The sequence below is a fragment of the Achroia grisella genome, unplaced genomic scaffold (assembly GCF_030625045.1).
Source record: "Achroia grisella isolate CSIRO2021 unplaced genomic scaffold, CSIRO_AGI_Agris_v1 utg853, whole genome shotgun sequence".
Taxonomy (NCBI): domain Eukaryota; kingdom Metazoa; phylum Arthropoda; class Insecta; order Lepidoptera; family Pyralidae; genus Achroia; species Achroia grisella.
This window is the reverse complement of record NW_026713043.1, coordinates 2,681,705-2,707,638: the sequence shown is the minus strand read 5'-3', so window position 1 is coordinate 2,707,638 and position 25,934 is coordinate 2,681,705. Positions and strand designations below refer to the sequence as shown.

Genomic DNA, 25,934 nt, shown 5'->3' with positions numbered 1-25,934 from the left:
AAAAAACGATTATTTCAATATTATATACAGACACTCCAATTTTATTTATATATATAGATGTATACATAACAATAATCCTGCACAATTCACACAGAGTAGTCTAGTCTTAAGCTAAAATAATTTACAACGATAATATTTTTATATAAAAATATATTTTGGTTTCATTTCTGCAATATATAGAATGTTACATTAAAACAAAATTTATAAGAAATATACAGAATCTACATAACACATTTGTTGGATGTACTAAGAAAATAGCAATCTTTTTCTATCCCAACTTATTTATATTTATAACAATACAGTTAGAAAAATAAATGTTCATTTAATTACACTATTATTGTATATATTTCTTCATTAAACATAATTTAACTAAAATATACCCCTTTTAAACTATCACAATTAATATTTATCACATTTTGAGGAATTATTTTATTAAATTTATCTTTCAACCGCATCACCGTTACTATGTTCCTCACTATCACTGAAGATTGCATCTAAAACTTCATCCTCGACATTATCATTACCTTCGGTTCCATTTAATATATCATCAATAACTTGGTCGTCGTTTGATGAAACATGTTCATTATTCAATGATGATTCATCGACATCAGCATTAAGTGATTCCACTATCGATATCGATTCATCATCTTTAGAATCCGTTTCACCATTTTTACCTATGTCATCTACTTCTTCCTCTTCAGATATTTCTCCTAAAGAACCATTTACACCATTACTATTGACACCATTTACTAAATGTTGTTTGTTACTATTAAAATCAGCAGGAACTGTTGTTGATTGTTGATTCTTTACTTCTTTTTTATCTTGTTTACCATTTTCGCTGAAATATTCTTGAATTTCTACACGTTTATTCTCTTTTCTAGGGTTAGCAGCGTCAAATACAACACTGTCGTCCATTCTTACAGATGACTGCTCCGGGAATTTATCTCTGAAAATGAACGTGATGTATTTAAACATAGAAAATATATAAGACAGCTCTTTGTACTTGTAAAACAAAGCCCAAATTATCATCTTGAGTCCAAATTAAATTTGGACTCAAGATGATTTATCGTTAAGCTGAAAATTATATAAAAGTCCGTTGATTCATTTAGAAGTAAGAGGAGAAACAGACAAATGAAAACAGCGACGGCTTTTAGCTATTTATAAATTTTTTCAACATCGTGATAACCTGATTATTAATTTATTTATGTGTTTATATGGTAATAGTTTTTTACTTATGTTTATCCTCGTATTTGCTGGGCACCATGAAGCAGTTCGACTCTCGATATATAACTCTTCTTTTACTGACCCATGGCCACTGCAGGCTCCAGTAGGAATTCTGAAATTCAACAGAAGAGAATTAAGAAAAATCTCAACCTATTTAAAAGCAGTATTATTTTTTTATTTAACACAAACGATAAATAGACTGATGCCACTTTGAGTGGTCTCATATTATCAAGTACTGATCTGACGGTCTGTGCTGATGACACAGTTTAATCAGAACACGTCTATACAGGGCGGGACATAGCAATTAATGAGACATTTGAACATGACAATGTGAAACAATAAACCATCGCCTATATACATGTACAACAGCATGAATATGACGTTGTATGTATTTGAATCTAACGAAGAAGGTTAAGCCAACCGGCTGAACAGACATCACTAAAATTTGACTTGAGTATAGATTGCACCTGGAAAACGGTCACAGGCTTACTTTTGTCAGAAAAAAGGCTGAAAACATCAAATATAAATAAAAGTACACTTACAACTTTAGCGTGAACTTGTCTCTTCAGGGCCTTCTCCTCTTCAAGTCGTCTTTCCTCGTCACTGTCATATGCCTCATCCTATAAAAAAATACCATTCAATTATTATTACTATTATTTTAGCCCTATTTAATTCCTTAATTGCATTTAAGGACTTCTCAATTAATAAAGGCTTCCTCCAATTTGCTTCAATGATTTCTTCAATTGCTTCTGCTATCCAGTCCTCACCAGATATTTTACGAATCTCGTCTAACCAGAGGTGATTTGGCCTTTCAATAAAGATAGATAATGCAGATAGATAATTTACAACCCCAGATCCGGAGAGCAGTCGTTTGTCTTGGCATATAATGTCTAGGAATGAAGAAAACTAAAAAATAAATGTTGTATAGGAGTTGTTATAAGGGTGATAAATGCCAAAAACGAAATGGACTGTGTGAAAGATGATACAAGAAAGAATCAATAACAAGATAACAGCAAACGAATGAATGGAATATGAAAATATATTACGTCGACTCTAATTGATGTGGGAAAACGTAAGGCAAATAATGTTAGATTATATTCCATACTTAGTCCAAGATAACTTTATGTATCGTCACCTTCTAGTCCTTGTCGAAGAGTATGGACTAGATTGTTCATAAACACATAAAGGAAAACCACTACCTGGTAATATTAAACATCAATGTCTTAATAATGTCTAGAGATGCTATATCATGAGGAGTTGCGAAGGTAAATAATTATATTTATTAACTTTAAGGAACCCTAGAAATCCTAGGAAAAAAAGAAAGGATACCCTATGCTATTTTGGACTAAATATTTGATATAATCAAGATCGACTTCACTTATTTAGATAAGTTCGTTTAACGTTATAATAATATACTAAATTTACACAAAGAGTACTTTTCCAAATTCACGTCAGCAATGACTCGAAATGGATATATCGAGATGCATATCAAGTTTCATTTTATCGAAATGAAGCATATCATTACTCATTTTACATAGCATAAAACAAAGTCACTGTCGCTGTCTGTCCGTCCCTATGTATGCTTAAATTTTTAAAACTACGCAACTGATTTTGAAACCGTTATTTTTAATAAATAGAGTTATTCAAGAGGAAGGTTTATATATATAATACATGTACACCTGTGCGAAGCCAGGTCGAGTAGCTAGTATCATATAAATTTAAAAAAAGATCCTAATTCAATTTACAACGTAATAGTCTCAGTTAAAGCGATGCAGTCTGAAAGATTAATAAATTGAAGTGCCAATGGGACGCCAAATGGCCCGAGGAGTCTATAACCTTTAGGGAAATTACCTGAGTGGAGACCGAGTAATGACAGAAGCTTGCAAGCTATCAATTTCAAGTGTCTGCAGATCGTTTCTTCTGATATACGAGACTATCTATACACTGTGGCCTTACTCGGCGTACATTTATTGTCTAGAACAATGCGTACAAGATAATCTATCATAGGAATGAAGAGAATATTTTAAAGAAAGATGTAAATTTGAATTTGGATAATTATAAGGGCAGGAGAAGAGCAGGAGAGATGGGTGCATTATGTGAAAGTGGATATGGTAAGAATAGAATAGAATAGAAAATCATTTATTCAAATAAACTTACATTGAAGCACTTTTGAATAGACATCACATTTTTTTAAATCTATCGCTCATTCGGAAAGCTGTCTCATCATAAGAAGAACGAGTAAGAAACTTGCGTGTTGCTCTTTTAAATAATTTTATTCTTTACATTTTTAAGTTTAAGTATGTGAATACAAACTACCAATTAGCAAAAGAAAATATTGAATATACAACCAACTGGTTAAACAATTAATAAGAGGAAATCAGTCGTAGTGATTAGAGCAGACCAGTCCCTACAAGCAGCACCCCTTCACGAGTACAACGAGAGTATAAAGGAAGTAAATGGAACAGAAAAACATATTATACCGACCCCAATTTTTTTTAAGTGGATGATAATAAAATGATGCACCCGCCTGCGCTAACGGTTTACGCTGGCAGGGCACCAGTGGAGGATGATATGGTGAACATGAAATCAGGTCAGTTAGCCCATCGTGATAAGTTCACCGGGAATATATCACGATGGTTTCCAGGGGGAGCCGCGTGGAGGCAATCTGACATGGTACATTGTTAGCAATGGGATCATCAGTCCACATTACTAACAATGCCCTTCCCTTTCGCCAACCCCAAATTAAGGAAGAAGCAAATGATGATAATCATTTCCTAAATGATGTCGAGTGTAAACTTTAGTTTATCCAGTATAAGGAACCGGGCTAGTAAACTAAACTGGGTACTAAGGAATTGATAGATTTTTTTTCTTAAATACATCTTTATCTCTACATATAACGAAGTTGTAAAATAATATCGAAGGGAAATCTGTCTGTTTATCGGTTTGTGACCTAAAATTTCGTGTAAAAGCTGATGCTGGATTATGAGTCAACAGTCTATGGAAAGTTGAGGAGTTAAAATTTTAAGTCTTAGTGCTCTAGCTGTTTGGCTTACTTTCCTATGGTTACGAGATTAAAAAACTTCCAGACAATGCATCAGAACTGCAAGTTTGCACTTATATCCGGAATCCGCTAATGGCGTAACTTTGCTAGCGTCGTTTGTTTAAGTTAAGTTCAATCTTTCTAATATCTTTACTTAGTGGATGCTTACGTAATACTTGTAACATATTAGCCTTGGTGGTCTAGCTTAGCAGTTTAGCATACTGCCCACAAGTAGGGCAGTATGCTAAACTGGGTTATTTTGATTAAATGTATTTAGGTATTTGTATTACTTGTCTAGTACCTATAACACAAGCTCTGTTTAGCTTGGGAATAGATGGCGCTGTGTAAATTGTCCTGGGTTATTATTATTAATTATGTATATAAGTACAAATACATAGACACATTTAATAAGGCACCTAGTGATATTTCTTACATCTCTTTGGCGTGTTTTAAAAATAATCCGAGGAACTGATAGATTCGCAAACATTGTATAGCTTTTATTTTTAAATCTTTTAAAATTTAAAGACTTTTGTACAATCTAAAAGGACATGCCAGTCCCATTGTAACCCTAAAATTAATTACTCTATTACCTCGACAGTGAACAAATTGGCTTAACCGCACTATCTGAAGGATCGACTAAAACAGTTTGTATCGCACCAAGATCTAATATATTTGTTCTATGGTCTGACGTTATTGTATGTCGTAGATTCTCGTTCCTGACACACTCCATCAGTAAATGATATACATCCTTTATTGTACCACATACTTCACAGTTTTGTGAATTGCTTTTTTTCATCAGGTATGCAAATTTTGCTGATGGATGATATCCAGAATAAGATAATAATAATAATAAAAAAAAAACCATAGAAAGCTGAGTGAAAATAAAAAAAAAAAAATAATAATTTCAGGACAATTAACACAGCGCCCAGACCCAAGTTAAGCTAGCTAAAGCTTGTGTTATGGGTACTAGAAAACTGATATAAATACTTAGATAAATTTTTTTTTCATAATAAGGAGTAACTTAGGCTACTTTTATTTTATAAAAATAAATTTAAATTCCACGCGGACGAAGTCGCGGGTCCAGCTAGTTTAATATAGAGCAGCGTAGTATTATTTAGTACCTAGCATTAGAATAGAATAGAAAATCATTTATTCAAATAAACGTACATTGAAGCACTTTTGAATAGTCATAACATTTTTTTTTAATCTACCGCTCATTCGGAATGCTGTCTCATCACAAGATGAACAAGCAAGAAACTTGTGTGTTGCTCTTTTAAATAATTTATTCTTCTTTCAATTTAAGTTTAAGTGTGTGAATACAAATTTCATAATTTACCTTCGGCATTTAAATAACTAGGACCATTTTACTGGTTATGCCGTTTATAAACGGACGAATTATACAAAATGGCCGCAACGTACTGCCAACAGTAAGGTTAACTCAAGTCGCAACCGAGAAAATTATGTTATTATAATTTTTTTTGTATTTTCTCTTCTGGTAACGTCTTTGTGTGTATTTTGATTAAAATTTGGAGTTACAGCTTTACTTACTACGAAATTCGGTGGCTATATGACCCGCGATATTTCGTCTGCATCACACTTACTTGACATTTATCGTTATATTTCACCCAATATACATAATATCTTTTAAAATTATAGCCTATGTATTATTCTGATGTATAAGCTATTTTACTGTAAAGTTTCATCACAATCTATTCAGTAGTTTGAACGTGAAAGAGTAACAAACATCCATCCAAACTTTTGCGTTTATAATATTACTTGCTACTCGCCCCGGCTTCGCACGGGTGTACATGTATTATATATATAAACCTTCCTCTTGAATCACTCTATCTACTTAAAGAAACCGCTTCAAAATCTGTTGCGTAGTTTTAAAGATATAAGCATGCGGACGGACAGACAGCAAAAGTGTCTTTGTTTTATACTATGTAATTATTGTTTTACAGAGAAAGTGTTTTATATGACATTTTAAAACTTTTTTCAGAAAGATTTAGAACAGACTCTGGTAGTTTGTTTTGAATCCTTACACAACCTCCTTGTCGCGTACCAAGCAGTAACAAAACGCAACACAAAAGGAGCGTTTTGATTGGACCGCACACCCATCCAATTTAAATACGCAATGTAACGAACTTTGTTACAGTAAAAGTAACAGACTTAAAATATCAACCGACCGATCTAACGTACTTTTGTTCACTCCACCAAAATTGTAATTTATCACATATTAGCTATTAAATTGAAGACTATAAGCAAATCTATCATTTCTAAAACCCTGTAATCTCCTGATATATAACCTCAACTAACATCTGACATTCGAGCCGCATCATCACGTACCAATTACCATAAAACGAATTACTAATAATAATAATAATTGTTCAAAATCTACCCTGTATCATCGTAAGCACAGATATTATATTATATTAGAGTCCCCAGTTTTCTGTGAAAGCGCGTCAATTTTAAACCGATCGGGCTCTTCCCCTCCCTAACTAGTAACAAACGGACTATACAGCTACTATGACGCGCGCGCATTGTGTTGTGAATTAAAATAAATTAGAACTGTGTTAACCTACTGTGAAACCTACTGTGAAGCTCTAAAGCTAGCGCAGATACCTTCGAGACCCTGAAGCCCAAGAAATCCGCAGAACCATAAAGGTAAATGACTGACGCTTCCCTAACATTTTGTAACAACAGTAGTTTCCCAAACAATAATAATAAATTTATTTTATTAACATAGATGTTTTACAATTTTTTTTTATATATCAACAATCACATATTCTTATATTTCTTATATATTTCCTTAAGTCCGTTGGGATCTCCTTAAAGCATAATTAAATACTTGTGATAGGAGTTCACGCTCTTCTAGGGATTTATTATTATATTAAAATTTTTTTATTGTACACAAGACTGTGTGTGTGTGTGTGTGTGTATGTATGTATGTAAGTGTGGAAGGGTGTTGGGTGCAAATGTATGTTTATTAAAATATTAAAATTACTAACTTTAGCTAAATGACATTTACGTAAAACCAATTTATTATTATTATATAAGCTTTTACTAATGTAATCTAACTAACTAACTCTTTTGAAATTATCTATTTTTTATATATTTAGCATACATTTTTTTGATATTTTCGTAAATTAATAATAATCTAAATATATTATTCAATACAACATAGTGATCTATCGACAATATATTTCGAAAATTTGTGTTTGAAAAATGACGTAGGCATTTGTTAAGAAAGGATTTTGATTAATTCTAAATGGGGATAAAATAGAATGAAAGTTTGTATGAAACTTTGTCAATTTTAAACCGATCGGGCTCAGACTTTGCATGCATAAAGCTACTATGACATAGGCATGCCCTAAGAAAGGATTTTGATGAATTCCACCCCTAAGGGGATAATAACGCGAGCGAAGCTGCGGGCAAAAGCTAGTCTAAAATAATACTCACTAGAGGGTCCTCGTAACAACAGTAGCTGTCCTCTTCATCTTCAGGTCTGAAAATTGGAAGCAATATTATATTATATAGAACTAGGTCTTATATTATAGAGGTCCGTTTCATTGCTTAATAGATTTGTAATATTTTGTTTAATTAACCAACTAACGGTCGCTGTACGGAATTGAGTATAGGCAAAATTTTTTTTATTTGTACACACATACTCGGTATTCTAATTGTAGGTTATTATTTTTTTAAAGACAGTCATTCATTCTATGAGTAAAAAAAAAGTAAGCTGAGGGTACTTTCGAAAAAGTTAACTTTACGAGTTGTCAAAGTTTTGAATTTTTAAAGTCACTACGGGTAAGTTTTCACATTGTTATTTTTTTTATATTTAGATCTATTTTTTTGTTTTTCGGTTATAATTCTAAGTAAATAAATATGATTTATTTCTTTGAATACAAGAAATGACGTCGAAATATATTTTGAAAAGTCTTGTTTTGAAAAATTTCACCTTTAAGTGGCCAGTATACTCATTTGAGTATACCCCTGTAAAGTGCTAAAAATTAGAACATTTTTTTTCTCTTATTTTATGTCCGTATATACTTTGTAGTTATGATTGCAATAAAGCGAAACCTGAAAAAAACCTTGTAGTTTTTGTTTGGCCATTAATGGGTTAAAGAAAGAAGAAAGAGAATGAAAGAAAATTGTTTATTTGGTACATAGCAATACTGAAAATAATTTTTAAACTTTAATTTACATTTTATCGGTTTATATTAATTTTATAGTACCAAATAGCATATGTCGTGACGGGGTGCCACGACACTGATATTCTGCGGATACCTTCATTGATAATAAATATAATAATACACCTACAGACAAAAATCTAGGCGGATAACATAGAGTAAACATTTACGACATACTACCATATATAACTACTACCATTAGCATGTGTGAGACCACGAATATCCAGTGCGGAAACTTGATCAAATCCACTGGAAGGATGGCCTTACGGCCTCCCCATTAGTGATAAAACTCCTCATTCATTCATTGATTTAAGAGCTACGCTCTTGTCAGTGGAGCCTTTGCCACTTTCCGCGTTCTTCCATCATGCTCTTTAAACGTTGATACGACACGACTCCCATTTTGTCTTCAATTTGTTTTATGTACCTGTGCCTTGATCAAACTCCTACCGTTAGCGAATCTAGGAACCCTAGTGATGACTATTGTGCATCGTAGCCTTGTCCCGAATAATCAACACTAGGCTTCCAAGCTATATCTGAACTCTAATCATTACCTAATTATGCCTCGTTTAGATGCGTAACACGTATAATACACTGATAATAAACGGATTTTGTTGAAACTTTACAGTGATATAGCTAACATCAGAATATCATGTAGCATATAAAATTCACTCGGATGAAACCGCGAGCACAGGTAGTGTATAATATAAATATTCAATGGATTTTATAATAAAATGTCACAGGAATAATACACGAATAACTGCGAGAAATGCCTCGAATATCCAACTATACAACAAAACCACAATCCAATTGAAGCGAGTCGTTCGTAAATGCACGCTCGCCCGACTCACATCATGTCCTTCACCTTTTATGTTCCATTTAACCACATAATACGTTAGGAATGTGAATAATAATTGATTACAGGATAAAAAGATTCATAATAATATTCAATAAATAATAAATAAATAACCCTGGATAATAAACACAGCGGCATCCAGTCCCAAGCTACGCAGAGCTTGTGTTATGGGTACTCTATTTACAAAAAAATATCTAAGTAAATACTTAGATATTTTTTTGTAAATAGAAACATAATAGAAATTTAAAACACTCAGACAAATCAAACCAAACTAGACCACAGAGTATTATAATAGAACTAGCTAATCGGCTCGGCTTCGCACGGGTGTTCATACATTATATATATAAACCTTCCTCTTGAATCGCTCTATCTATTAAAAACCGCTTCAAAATCCGTTGCGTAGTTTTAAATATTTAAGCATACATAGGTACAGCAGCGACAGCGACTTTATATTAAGTAATGAAGCTAACTCATCAAGGGTAGTCATCTAGGCCCGATATTATTTGTCATCTTCATAAACGACCTAATCGATGTTCTATTCTGTCCTTGTCTACTTTATGCAGATGACCTTAAGATATTTTCAACAGTGAACAATAGTACTGACGCTCACAGATTGCAATCGGATTTAAATTCACTTTCCGATTGGTGTGATCGTAATTTCATGCAGCTCAAATGTTTCGTTATAACTTTTACTAAAAAAACAAATAAACTCGTATTTGACTATATCCTTAGGGATAAAATTCTTGAACGTAAACGTGTCGCAAAAGATCCGGGCGTGCTTTTTGATGACAAACTAACATTTCGAGACCTCTATGATAATATTGTTGACCGTATCTACCGTCTTCTTGGGTTCATTACAAGATCAACTAAAAATTTTCGACAGAGTAGAAGCTTAATTAGTATCTATTACTCACTCGTACGTAGTATGTTAGAATATAACTCGGCTATCTGGTCTCCCTTCTATAGACTACATAGCAACCGAATTGAAAGTATTCAAAGACGTTATTTAAAGATACTTAGCTATAGATGCGGCTTAGGTCGTAAACTTGCATCGTACAGTGAACGTCTGAAATACTTTAATCTGGACCCTTTATATATAAGACGACAAAATAATGACCTAACCTTGTTATATAAAATTATTCATCAACAGTTGGACCCGTCCACTCTTCTTTCTCTATTAAACTTTAATACGAGAGTTAGATCACGCAACCGTAATTATAACACCTTCTATCTTCATGTTTACTCAAATAATACTTCTTATTATAATCCAATAGATCGAATGTGTCGCCAATACAATGAAATTCTTGTCTCGAATAGCAATGTAGATATTTTTCATTTAGCACTGGTCCAGTTCTGGAGACAATTAAATTTCCACCGTAAAGAGACAAATTATATTTAATATTGTACCAATTTTTTTTTTCTTTAATATAAATAAAATTCTGTTAACATGATAATTCATTGCATTACGTAGTTATATATTATTTTCTGTTTAGTTTACTTTTCATTATATAACCTTATCTAGCTATCTAGTGTATATTGAATGCGTCTATATAATTTAGCTTTTAGGCATACATAGTGTTGGATTACAATTTTTTTTATACCACTTAGGTGGCAAACATGCATACGGCCCATCTGATGGTAAACGGTTACCGTAGCCTATGGACGCCTGAAACACCAGGGGTGTCACATACGCGTTGCCGACCCTTAAGAAACCTTAATATACCCTTCTTGAAAAACTCCACGCTGTAGTCTCTCGAGAATACCTCAGCAGGTAGTTCATTCCACAATCTAAGTGTAGGCGGGAGGAAGCTCCTGTGAAACCGCACTGTCCGAGACCACTTAGGTTCCAGCGTGTGGGGATGAATTCCCTGTCGATGGCGAGCGGTGCGATGGTAAAAGGTAGCCTTAAGCATCATGTCAAACAATTCATCAGAACACAGTCCATTGTATATTCGGTAGAACACACAAAGCGATTCGATCGAGCGAGCGATCACGAACCGTTTGAGAGATTGGGATCATCGTCAATTCTCATAGCACGTCTCTGAACCGAGTCAAAAGGACCGAGCTGGTATGCAAGTGCTCCTGCCCAAAGATGAGAACAGTACTCCATGGGCGGCGGAACTTGCTACTTATACAATAGAAGTCTCTGGTTCGCAGTGAAGTACCGCCTCGCTCTGTTCAGCAGTTTTGTACCGACCTACATGCACCTAATTATATTATTATATTGATTGTAATCTGTTTTGTAAGCTAATAAATAAATAAATAATGCTTACGCAGTAACAGCCAGCTTGAGGTGTATTCCAGATTCAATGATAATTTTGTGCGCCTCCTGTATGGTGAGTGTTGATGTGTCTATGTCATTGATGCGGATCAGCTTGTCTCCAGGTCTTATTCCTGCTTTCTGTGCTCTGCTATCAGGTTTCACCTGCAATTTAACAGTATTTCTTTTTGTCTGAGCGTTGTAATAGTAATAATTGCTTTACTTGTTAACAATTTTGGATCCAGTACCAGATGTTAATAAAGACAAGGCTCTTACAAAATCTGTTTAAATGAAGCGTACAAGTATACATTGAGTATTAAACTATATTCACTGTTTTTGATGTTAATTAATAATATATTCGTGGCCTACTCACTCTCTGAATTATTTAGTATCACATATGACTGTAAAAACATGTGCCAATTAATGATTGACTCTCCGGTATAAACGCTGATATTGAAAATTAGTCTGAGAAATCGGGATACACTCGCACCCTGACATGTTGTATTCAAAATGTACCAAGCGAAATGTGGACATGTCAGGTGTTGTTTTCTCCTCAACATCAAGAACTCCTCTGGCGAGTGACTGAGTGAGTCAGAAGTGTTGTTGGGGAGTTAGAGGAGTTGTTGGAGAGTCAGAGAAGTTGTTGGGGAGTCAGAGGAGTTGTTGGGGAGTAAGAGGAGTTGGTGGGGGAGTCAGACAAGTTGTTGGGGTGTCAGAGGAGTTTTGAGGAGTCAAAGGAGTTGCTGGGGAATCAGAGGAGGTGTTGGGGGGTCAGTGGAGTTGTTGGGGAGTCAGAGGAGTTGTTAGGGAGTCAGAGGAGTTGTTGGGGAGTCAGAGGAGTTGTTGGGGGGTCAGAGGAATTGTTCGGGAGTCATAGGAGTTGTTGGGGAGTCTGAGGAGTTGTTAGGAAGTCAGAGGAGTTGTTGAGGAGTCGGAGGAGTTGTTGGGAAGTCAGAGGAGTTGTTGGAGAGTCTGAGGAGTTGTTGGGGAGTCAGAGGAGTTGTTGGGGAGTCAGAGGAGTTGTTGGGGAGTCAGAGGAGTTGTTGGGGAGTCAGAGGGGTTGTTGGGAAGTCAGAAGAGTTGTTGGGGAGTCAGAGGAGTTGTTGGGCCGTAAATTTATAAACCATGATTGCTATTCCAGATATCCCCATCTGGAATAGCAATTATGGTCTATAAATTTACGGCCCATATATTGCATTTAACTTTTAGTCCTTTAGCTTACGATCCTACACAGTTTGTGGATTCCATACTTACATAAGTTACGCGTAATGGTGTTTTATAAAACGCGCCGCCGGCTAGATCGAAGCCCCATATGGCGTCTTCGAAGCTGACCCTCTCATGGATACCCTCGTTCCTGGACTCCCAGGAAGGCTTGGAGAGCTCGCCAGCTAGCAGAGCCGCTTCCTCCGCCTTCAGCTTCGTGTGCCTCATTGAAATCGACATGTCTGGGGGCATCACCCTGAAGTAATATAATTACAAAATCAATTTCTTGGTAGTGATTGATGATAACATCATCATGGATATATAGGATATTCCGTTGGCTCCTATAATTATATTCTATTTTACAGGTATACAAGCTCAAAATAATAGGACCTGAGTTTCATCTCACTTGTTCTTAGCTCGAAATCATTTCGAACGGTCCGTAGATTTGACATATCATAAGAGTCTGTAATAGACCTACATGAATGAAGATATTTTGATTTGATTTGATACACTTTCGAATTACAGAGCGGTATCACTACTTACTGAAATTACTCTTTCTACGAGGAACAAAAAAAAACTGTATGCTCCAAATGTAGTTTTACGGAAAGTTAATATATATTTCGATGGAGTCTAACGAAATGCTAGTATGTGTTACGATTTCTCCAACCCAGATGCCACCCTTACATTGAGAAATACGTCTGCAGCTAATATTTGGTGGCACCTCAGCACTATTTATTGTTTCTACGCACATCTGGCACATCTGTTCTTTAATATTGGACCTTATTTCAACAGGCTAGTGTATAAATCTAAATATATACAATATACAGTGTACCTTTACGACCGTATCCCAGTTGAGGTAGAGAAGTGTGTTCATTGAAAAAAATAGAAAATAGAATGGTGTCTGTTCTAATGGTATACGGCGGGGCACCAGAGGTGGATGATAGGTTCAGGATAAACCCAGGTCAGTCTATCGTGTGGATTAGAAAAAAATGAAGCACTTTATATATGTATATAGAGAGAAACAAAGAAAATATATTTATACACAATGCAATACTAAAAATGATAAAAAGATTATCAAACACAATTATATCCCAAATATATGGTATTGAAAAGGTTTCTTAGAATCATATAAGTATTATAGTAGTAAATAAATATATATATATAATCCTTACTTCCTTATTAATATAATAAATGCGAAAGTAACTGTATCTGTCTCGCTTTCACGCAACAACTAAACCAATTTAAATGAAATTTGGTACACAGATAGTCTAAACCCTGAGAATAGACACTACTTCCTAATGTACAATCCCCGTAAGGGGGTTGAAAAATGAGAGATTGTATGGAAATATCGTCATTTTTAAAGCTAGAAGCTTGAAATTTATTTTTCAGACTGTTGATTAAATATTACAGTTAGTATATAAATATATATAACAATAAAAACAGCAAATATATATAAACTACAATAAACATGTAAAACACTAAAATCGATTATCCGAAGTGTGACCCAGAATTTGTTCAGGTGCATCTAAAAGGAGTAAACCGATACAAACCCGTCCTTGCTATCAGCAAGATTCGAATTCACAACCGTTGAAACGTAACTCGGATACTAAACCACTACACAACGAAGCTAAACATAAACATGGAACGATAAAATCCATACACATTTCACGTGGTATTTTTATGGTCACATAAAATTACAGAAATTATCACATACTTAAGGATATATAAGCTCGATATACAAGTATATCCGATAAGCTTCGCATAAAGCTTCATCGTTACGATCCGTATTACATCCCGTCATCCGGCTCGACATATACCAAGTTGAAAAATGGCCAATAATTTCGATCATAAACAATTGTTGGATCTAAGAAAGAATAGAATCTAGCTTTATTTACTTATATACTCTTTATTTCAACAGGAAAATTACATTCGCTTATGCAATCTCTTCCAGGCAATCTTTGGGTGGAGGAGAAAAGACAAAAAGTGGGAGGTGGCACTAGAATAGAAGAGAAAAAAACATAATAATAATGACAAATTAATAATAATGAATAACATAACATATATAAACTGTATATACTATTTATTTTTTTTAATAGTTCAGGACAATTTATATAAAGTCATCTAATCCCAAGCTAAGCAGAGCTAGTGTTATGGGTACTAGACAAATAAAATAAATACATATTATACATAGAAAACACCCAGACCGATACAAATAATCATACTCATTAACACAAATGTTTGTACCGTGCGAGGAATCGAACCCACGAACATCGGATAGTAAAGCGGTGTGCTAAACCACTAGACCACCGAGGCTGTCAAATATAAATATTATATCTTATATATAAAATTCTCGTGTCACAGTTTTCGTTCCTATACTCCTCCGATGATGTTATGTATGTATGTACATATATACTAGCTGTCCAAGCAAACGTTGTTTTGCCTTAAAATAAAAAAAAATGTAGGGGTGGACTATCCCTAACATTTAGGGGTATGAAAAATATGTGTTGGCCGATTCTCAGACCTACTCAATACGCTCACAAAATTTCATGAGAATCGTTCAAGCCGTTTCGGAGGAGTATGGGAACAGGTGCTAGGTGCAAACGGGATTGTTAGTAATGTGGTCTGATAATCTTATAGCTAGCAATGGACCATGTCAGGTTGACCTCCACGCAGTTCCCCTGGACACCATCATGATAAAGTCTTGCTAAATTTGTCACGATAGACTTACAAATCTGCTCATCTTATCACTGGTGCCCCACTAGATCTTCGAACATCAACTCAGCCATCATAATTTCGATCCCCGTTTGAATTGGACGGGGGGTGATCAGGGGATTGAGGGGGACGGAGGGGGTTTATTATTAGTTAGATAGCCTATGAAAATTTACCATAAGATAAGCCGTATGCTGACTGCCGTGGTAGGTATTATTTGTATTGCTAGTATTGTACAGAATAGTGTTAGCTATACGAAAACCAAGGTAATTTAATTGCTTTCGTTAATGGGAAACAATGTTAAAGATAACAATCAAGCCACATGTAAGACTTTGCGACCATTAGACGCCGTTGTGAGGAAGTGCCAGTCATTAGTGTGGGTATTAAGCCGACATGAGCACGGTAGTGTAGTGTAGTGTAGTGTAGTGTAGTTAGATATGGAAGATTGCATTCTGACGACATATGAGAATTGGCACTTAAATGCTAAGGTATTCAAAGAGATAACAATAATAATAATAATAATCTCAGGACAATTCACACATTGCCGTCTAGACTCATGTTAAGTTAGCGAAAGCTTGTGTTATGGGTACTAGATAACTGATACAAATACATACAGATACCATTCAATTTATCCATTTATATTGTATGTAAATAAATTAAACATCTACTGTATCAGTGTGTTTGAAATATTAATATTTTTATTTCAATTGGAATTAGCTTGTATGTTATCAAGGTTCCTTTACAACAAGTGACTTTAATTATTCAAATATTTAGATAATAATTTACTGATACAAAAAATACATAAATATATTTTATTTCGTAAATAGTTTTACTAACATGTATTATAAATGCGAAAGTTTGTGAGTATATATGGATTTATTACTCTTTCAGACAGAAACTACTGAACCGATTTTGGTGAAACTATACAGTAATATAGCTTATAACTCAGAATAAAATATGGGCTATGATTTAAAAAGATAATATGATGATAATAAACGACGTGGGTCAGTCATAATATACATAGAAAACACCCAGACCGATAGTAACAATCATACTCATGAATACAAATATTTGCAGCGAGGAAGCGAACCCGCAACCATAGGAAGTAAAGCGGTGAGCTAAAACGTTAAATCCCCGAGGCCGTCACTATAGAAGTTAAGAATGTTTACATAATTTTTTTTTTTTTGGGCTCTTCAGGTTACGACAATTTTGCTTCCTTCCGTCGATATGCCAAACTATATTGGAACCAAAGTACTATACAGCTATAAAATTGTCTGTAACATGTAATGACTCGTCAAAACTGTAACGTCACGACCCTGTTAGGACATGTCCTCGTTGATTTGTAAGGGTCATCGGTAGGTCCGTTTATTTTCCCTACAACCATTAGTGAAGTTCAAGAGTCCGGCCCTTAGGCGCTGAACAAATAAAGACCCGGCCGGGCCATAAAATCGCCGTCCGCTCCGCTTGTGGTACGCGCGGAGCGTGACAGAAAATCGCCTATAGTTAAGAGAATGTAGCATGTTTATACAACTTACGCATCATGGAATCAACAAAAAATAACATATGTATCATTACTAGGGCCTTCGCAGGACACTGTAAATTGAACAAACTTATGGTAAACCTGTGCCTGTACACAAAAAAATCTGCAGATTTTGCCAAACTGAAGAAGAAACACCACTACACATCCTAGGTTGTAGCCCAATCATGCATAACGTATATCTCCTTTGGAACAGGTCCGTGAGGAATGTTTGGTTCTGGTGTGCCCCGGGCGGTAATGCCTTCGGGTTATCATGACAGTAGCTGATATTCCGACGAGAGGGGCGGCGCAGGACGGGCCTAACCAGAAGTCCCAAGACTGCTGGTTAGGCCCGTCCTGTGTGAAACGTGCGGAGCCGGCACTGGTCTGTGTGACAGGCAGTCTAAGGGGTTCAACTCTGCCGTCCGAAGGCGCATCCTGTATTCCGGTGCGTCTCCTCCACGGTGAGCGGAGACGGGGAACTGGGAATCCTGCCATGACTCTGTTGAGAGACACGTGCGGAGCCGGCACTGGTCTGTGTGACAGGCAGTCTAAGGGGTTCAACTCTGCCGTCCGAAGGCGCATCCTGCTTTCCGGTGCGTCTCCTCCACGTTGAGCGGAGACGGGAAGAGTTGGAACTAGGAAGAGTTCCCTCCAAGCATTAAGGAGAGCCTGCTTGCGGGTAACCTCCGCTAGGGTCGCAGTCGTTTGCGAACACAGTCGAACGATCCCGGCACTATGTCGTGGAGAAGGAATGCCGTGAGATTTTTAGTGAATAGAAATCTCAAAGTAGCCGTACGACCAACCCCTGAAACGGGCCGGTCTCCATGAGGGATTTTCCCCTCATAAATTCAAGTAAACAATGCTCTAACTAGCTACTACAAGGTCGTCGTTTCAAATGAACAAAAACAATTTTTTTTTATTTTAAATCGCCACTTATGACTAAATCTCTCATTTCGGAGCCCAAGTTTAAGCTAACACAATACATATAACATGAGGTACGGTAGGTATGTTTATATATATGAGATGAATAGTGACAATGAGCCTACGGCCGGCCGTCACAGGGTTGTCACATTCTAATTTAATAAACCCTATTTAAAGTTACAATATCTCCTAAAATGATGTATATACGTTTTGCGGTATAGCACTATGCCATATTTCCGATCATTGCGGGTTCGATTCCTTACACAGTACAAATTATGATTGTCTGGATTTTTTCTATATATATCTATGATGTATGTTACGGAAGGAAGGATGGACTGTATTAAGGCTGGTTAAAAATGAGACAGGTTCCTAGGTGAGGTAAAATAGATGTAATCAGCTCGCTAGCAAAAATATAAAGACAATATGGCATAAGAAAACAAACGGTATATAAAAACAGAACGTCAAAATATAAAATTCAAATATATATAAAAAAACATAAAAATTATCAAAAAGGTTGCCATCGGCAACAATGTATGTATTTAGAAATAAAGATATTTATATGTTTATATATTAATTATGTATTTGTTGTATGAAATAAAAAAAATGTTATACGACTATTTAAAAGTACTTTTATTAAGTTTATTAGAATAAAGATTATTTCTATTTCAATATCAGTTGTCTAGTACCTATATCGCAGTTTCTCTCTATCTCTGCTTCTTTTGGGACTAGATGGCGCTGTGTGAGTTGTCCTGAGTTACCATTATATTAATACGTGAAACAATAACTTTGTGCCTCTTTTATAAAAAAATGTACGGACCAAGGAATATGAAATTTCGCACACTTATAGTTTATATAGTGAAAGAGAGAAGAATGCTATTTTTTTTTTAATTATGCAAGAAAATACATTAAAGCAATAAAATAACATTACTCACTCTACATTAGGCACATTGATTTTAGAAGGAAAACTCTAATCCATCACATTTAAAATAAGTAATCATGATGCTAAGTAACAGCTGATATGTAATGTGCAACTATGATCGGAACGAGAATCAATTATATTTACTGCTGTATATGTGTAATCCACTGAATATCTCCATCAGGTTATGGGCCCAGTATAGGTCCAACCATAATTAGTGATTAGTATTATAACAGATTTAATTTTGGATATGTTGTTTGCTACTATTGTTCTATTGTTTACTCTTCTGTATATTGTTTTATATTATGTATGTTATTTAAATGTAGAGATGTAGAGTGTCTTAAATGTAATGGATTAAGAGACCGTATTACGCACATTGATTTTAGAAGAAAAAATATAATCCATCACATTTAAAATAAGTAATCATGTTGCTAAGTAACAGTTGATATGTAACGTGCAACTGATCGGAACGAGAGTAAATGATATTTGCTACTGTATATGTGTAATCCACTGAATATCTCCATCACGCACACGCATGTACAATTTTGATCACTGGCCGACCACCAGTAATTATTATTAAATGAAGTGTAAAAACAATTCGACAACCCTACCCTGATTCTAACCACGCTGATGAAATATCTACAGGTAAAATCCACATCTTTCAGCTAAGTGCGGACAAAAGAGTGCCTTATATTATATTACAAGGCGAGTCTTTGATACTTGAATACCAGATACACGCTCCTATAGATACCACAACGAAAATTTTAACCCCTAACGTTATACTTTAAAATGAAACCGTTTTGTTTGAAAAACATGGCCAAACCTGGGTTAACCTCTGGAGGTTCCCAAACTTTTTTGTAGATCCCTTACCATATTTTTCGGTTTCGAGTAGACACCCATTCTTACCTGGTATTGATTTTTTTGTAAATTTCTAACTGTAGTCTTGACTGTTTAAAACATAAAGTAAAAACAGCAAGATGACGGCTGTCGTAGACTCGGGTACAGCTCGGAAGCCTAGTGTTGACTCATCGGCGACCAAACCGCGATATGTGTGTAGATTCAATAACGGTCGGAATTTGATCACCACTGGAGAAGGTCGTAGCGCTATAGATTATATCTAATCTAAATATATATAACTCAAAGGTGACTGACAGTGATCTATCGACGCACAGCCCAAGCCACTGGACGGATCCGGCTGAAATTTGGCATGCAGGTAGATGTTATAACGTAGGTATCCGCTAAGAAAGGATTTTGATTAATTCTACCCCCAAAGAGATAAAATAGGGAATGAAAGTTTGTATGAAACTTTGTCAATTTTAAACCGATCGGGCTGAGACTTTGTATGCATAAAGCTACTATGACGTCCCCTAAGAAAGGATTTTGACAAATTCCACCCCTAAGGGTATAAATTAACGCGAGCGAAGCCGAGCAAAAACTAGTTATTACTATAAGATGATCCATCCGCTTGTATGCCAGTTACGTAAAAAAAAAACATAAATTGCACCCCAAAATATTAAATACAAAACCTGAAGCCATATTGCAACGTTTCGCGATTTACAGTGAAACATTTTCAATACAATCAATTACGAATTTCCATTTCGAATTCTGAACTCCTATCGATATTTATCTGTGGGGCCACAATAAACCAATCTGTCGTTAATTAATTTCGATCGGATCCTCGTAATGGAAATAAATACGCACTCATTTGGCAATAATGTCGGGAAAGAGGAGCCCCGAATGGCAAATGAAATGTGATCTGAATGAACTATTGAATCTTCGGCTGTCGACGCTGGTTTTGTTAATTTGTATTGTAAATAATCATTACATGGTATAAAATAAAGTCGCTGTCGCTGTCTGCCCCTATGTATACTTAAATCTTTGAAACTACGCAACGGATTTTGACGCTGTTTTTTTTTAATAGATAGAGTGATTCCAGAGGGAAGCTTATATATATAATGTACACCCGGGCGAGTAGCTAGTTACATAGTATAAAATAAAGTCGCTGTCGCTGTCTGTCCCTATATATACTTAAATCTTTGAAACTACGCAACGAATTTTGACGCGGTTTTTTTAATAGATAGAGTGATTCAAGAGGAAGGTTTATATGTATAATAATACATGTACACCCGGGCAAGTAGCTAATTACATAGTATAAAATAAAGTCGCTGTCGCTGTCTGTCCCTATGCATGCTTGAATCTTTAAAACTACGCAATGGATTTTGACAGTTTTTTTTTAATAGATGGAGTGATTCTAGAATACGCTTCAAAATCCGTTACGTAGTTTTAAAAATTTAAGCATACATAGGGACGGACAGACAGCGACAGCAACTTTCTTTTATACTTTGTAATAATAATAATGATCTAGTACCCATAACATAATCTGTTTATCTTAGGACTAGATAGCGCTCTGTGAACTGTCGACGGATATTATATTATATATTTTATGCCTCTTTCCGTAGGAGTAGGAAACCACTATTAACTTGCTCCTTTATTTCCCAAATTGAAATTTTCTATGTAGAGACAAAACGTTTTGGTGTAAGGGCGGCGCGGCGCGAGATGTTTTATGGTACATTGAGTTTAATTTGGCTATAAAGGTGAGAGCATTTAATCTTGTTGTGGAGTATGTCATGTATGAAATGTAATTGGTGACAGTTCGTCGGCTTCACGAGAAATTCATTAAAAAAACGATAGTCTAGATCATTGTTTCCTAAACTTTTAGAAGAAGGGACCCCATTTTTTTAATTATTGAAAATCACGAGAAATTAAAAAAAAAAGCGATAGTCTACAGCAAGTTTTCCTAAACTTTTACAGGAAGGGACCCGATTTTTTTAATTATTGAAAATCACGAGAAATTCATTAAAAAAACGATAGTCTAGATCAGTGTTTCCAAAACTTTTTACAGCGGTGTTTCCTAAACTTTTACAGGAAGGGACCCCATTTTTTTAATTATTGAAAATCACGAGAAATTCATTAAAAAAAGCGATAGTCTATATCTGTGTTTCCTAAACTTTTACAGGAAGGGACCCCATTTTTATAATTATTGAAAATCACGAGAAATTCATTAAAAAAAGCGATAGTCTACAGCAAGTTTTTCCTAAACTTTTACAGGAAGGGACCCCATTTTTTTAATTATTGAAAATCACGAGAAATTAAAAAAAAAAGCGATAGTCTACAGTAAGTTTTTCCTAAACTTTTACAGGAAGGGACCCCATTTTTTTAATTATTGAAAATTATTGTTGCTGGCGTCTTGTCTACAATTATTTTTATAAATATTGTATTTTTGATATCTGATTATTTTTATATGTCATTTTGACTACATCTTCGCTGTGAGCCCATTCGGGAAATATTTAGTTATTTAATTATTCTTTACTGCACTTTTAAAAATTGTACAAATTGGCGAGCTTAATGCCATACGGCATTCTCTACCAGCTAATCAATAGGTAAGAACAGAAAACGGTTGATGAGCAGTCGTGGGAAAGGACTAACCTATAATATTACCTAACATAGGTAAATAGGTCTTTAAGAATACTTACAAATATATATACATAAATATAAATATATACCTACTATAATACATAATAATATATAAATATATTTGACGACCTCGGTGGTCTAGCGGTCTGACATATCGCTTTACGGCCGATGGTCGCGGGTTCGATTCCTCGCACGGCACAAACATTTGTATATATGAGTATGATTGTTTGTATCGGTCTGGGTATTTTCTATGTATAATATGTATATATTTACAAAAAAAAAATATCTATGTATTTGTATCAGTTATCTAGTACCCATAACACAAGCTTTAGCTAGCTTAATTTGGGCCTAGATGGCGCTGTGTGAATTGTCCTGAGATTATTATTATTATTATTATTATTATTATTATTATTATTATATATACATATCGCGAGTGAGACATGAAGAGAAGTCTTATAATATTTAATTATTTATTTGCGTCTTAAAATCGTATTTACATCCTCTTACGTCGTTCTGTCAACTCTCTCAAGATTTTTTTTTAAATAAAACTATGATAAAAAAAAAATTCATTATCCTTCCACTCATATATTTATATATATATATTAAAATTATTCTGATTTTTAATACAATAGTCGTCCACTGTTACACAAATGTTGCCACCATTACAAGTCATGCACACACAAACACACGCACACACATACACACACATACACTCATATACACGCACATATACATACGCACGCACACACACGTACGTACGTAACCTTTTCATACGCTCCAACTTTTTTTTTAAATTCTTTATTAAGTTTTAAGTTTTTTGCTTTTGTATTGTGTGTCTTTTACTGTTTAAGTTCATTTTATATTAAGTTGATTGTAATTATCAGAGTTCTTGTGCATGTTTAAGTATCTACCTAATAAATAACATTTCATTTAATTTCAATTGTGAATGCCTCTATATACCCCATCTGGTCAAAGTGTCGTGAAGGTGCTATAAAAATCAATGTACAAATAACAAAAATATTATTAAAACAAAAATACAATCTTGAATTTATCGTAACAATTCAATTAATTATCGTTTTATTTTTTAATCAACTGTGTCAATTAGCTTTAATTCATTTACTTTGACTGTAGGATAAATTGAGGCTTTTGTTTAACTCAGTTTAATTAAATCTATACATTTATATAATAGCTAGCTGCACCCGCAACTTCGTCTGCGTGGAATTTAACTTTACTTTTATAAAATAAAAGTAGTCTAAGTCACTCCTTATTACATCAGCTACCTGCCAAAAAAAGTCCCATTAAAATCGGTCCAGCCATTTCAGAGATTAGCCGGAACAAACAGACCGACAGACAGACAGACAAAAATTGTAAAAAGTAGTTTTTTGGTGTAAGTACCGTATTTATATTCATATGCATGTAGTAAAAAACGGTTTTTTCAATATTACAAACAGACACTCCAATTTTATTTTTATGTATAGATTAATTAATTTAAGATAAAAATACCTAATTAAATAAATACGTCAATTATAAAAATATTTCTAAATGGAATCATATTATTGCACACAGTTTTTTTTATAATTAAATATAATTAATTATTACGTGTTTATAAAATAAAATTAATATAGTTTACCCCTAATCATGGTGGCTGAACATTGCTCAAATATCGGGAGCTCAGCAAATAAATATGAAACGTGGTAAGATCCCGTGATTCCGAAAGCCGTCTCAGATGGTATGGCCATGTAATGCGCAGTGACGAGGATTACGTGGTCAAAGAAGCCTTAAAACTACCCGAACGCAAAAGAGGTAGAGGACGTCCTCCAGCCACCTGGTGGACCAGTATCAACAAGCTTGTCGCCGCGGAAAATTGCCCGACCCCACAACCTGTTGTCCTGGCGCCGAATAATTAGGAGAGCCGACACCGCATAAAGTGGGACAGAGCTAAGAGGAAGAAGAAGGTAAGATCCCGTGATTTTTACTAATTATACGTATAATAATATTTCTATTACTTGCTTAATATTCATAGTATAATCACTAATAAGAATGGGGATGTACATATTATCCTAAATTATTGATATATAGTTCATATAATCAACGTTTTCCTTCTGACAAAATTTCATATAATAATAATAATAATAATAATAATAATAATAATAATTTATTTATTTGCCTGCTACATGGTAATTTTGATCTTACAATATAATAGGTATAAGTACACGACATGCAGCACCCCGTAGAGGTATGCAAATATTGAAAATGATATCATAATTACAATATGTCATTAAATTTAATTAAAACATTATAATAATAAATAAAATAATAAATGTCATATTCCTACAAGAATCAGTAAATTGTATGTATTCCTATAAGAATCAGTAAAGCCATTTCGGAAATGTTTTTCTATTTATAATAATATCTATTCCCGGATATCGAATTCTAGGTTTGTTACCTTAATTTACTTATACACCACACTACTTCTTTACTATAGAATTGATTTTTTTTTAATTTATTAAAAAAAATTAAAAAATACCGAAATACTTTAAAACTAGAGACACCACACTACTTATTTACTATAGAAATGGTTTTCTTTAATAAAAAAATAAAATAAATACAGGAATACTTTAAAACTAGAGATTATACTTTTTATATAGGATTATACAAAGTTATGTTTTATTTTATTTTTACATTGTAACGGATATCATAAAAATCAAGCCGTTTAGGAAGAGTTTTGTTGCAAGCACTGTGACACGAGAACTTTATATATATATTAGCATATTTAAATATAATTATTACACCCGGCTATGGATTGATCAATAACGATTGATGAATAAGTAAATGAAATGCGTTTTTAATTCGCAATTAAAATTATAATTGTAATTCTATGTATACCCATCTGTGGATTGATCAATAATAATTTATGAATGAGTACATCAAATGCGTTTTTGAATTTACAATTAAAATTACAATTACTATCATATGTATATTTAGCTGTAGATTGATCAATGATTGATGAATAAGTACATCAAATGCATTTTTATTTCGCAATCAAACTATTTGAACCGCTCTGGGTTATGACCACGGTTTCTAGTTTAACCCAATTTAAACCGAAGTTAATGAAGACTACCGACCTTCGTATTTGGTATTCAGGTGAGTCCAAACTCCGCCGCAGTCCACACCGGTCACCAGTTGCACCAATGTGAAGAACACAATACGACTGCTCTAATTAATATGTGATTTGTACGTGGGCGATTATATGTCGATGACGGCCAGTTGCACAGCGGTAAACCGCGATTAATGATAAACGACACAAAGCATCTTGCATTTGAAGACTCTCTGATCTAGTGGTTTAGCACACAGTTTTAGAATAGAATAGAATAGAATAGAAAATCATTTATTCAAATAAACTTACATTGAAGCACTTTTGAATAGTCATTACATTTTTTTTAATCTACCGCTCGTTCGGAAAGCTGTCTCATCACAAGAAGAACGAGCAAGAAACTTGCGTGTTACTCTTTTAAATAATTTTATTATTACTTTACATTTTTAAGTTTAAGTGTATGAATACAAACCACCAATTAGCACTAATTCAATTAAATACTCAAAAAGAAAAAATATTGAATACATAACC

The 25,934-nt window shown here is 34.4% G+C and overlaps 1 protein-coding gene across 1 annotated transcript; it reads right to left on the bottom strand.

Annotated features, from left to right (window-relative positions):
- Window positions 1-438: 438 nt before the first annotated feature.
- On the bottom strand, window positions 439-25,475 carry LOC131852534 (uncharacterized). The gene is made up of 7 exons (XM_059203211.1): window positions 25,435-25,475; window positions 12,822-13,026; window positions 11,581-11,732; window positions 7,724-7,769; window positions 1,767-1,844; window positions 1,233-1,336; window positions 439-946 (listed from the first exon to the last, which is right to left on the bottom strand). Exons 2-7 carry the CDS (start codon window positions 13,020-13,022, stop codon window positions 439-441), a joined length of 1,089 nt encoding a protein of 362 aa, XP_059059194.1. The 5' UTR covers window positions 13,023-13,026; window positions 25,435-25,475.
- Between the last annotated feature and the right edge of the window lie 459 nt (window positions 25,476-25,934).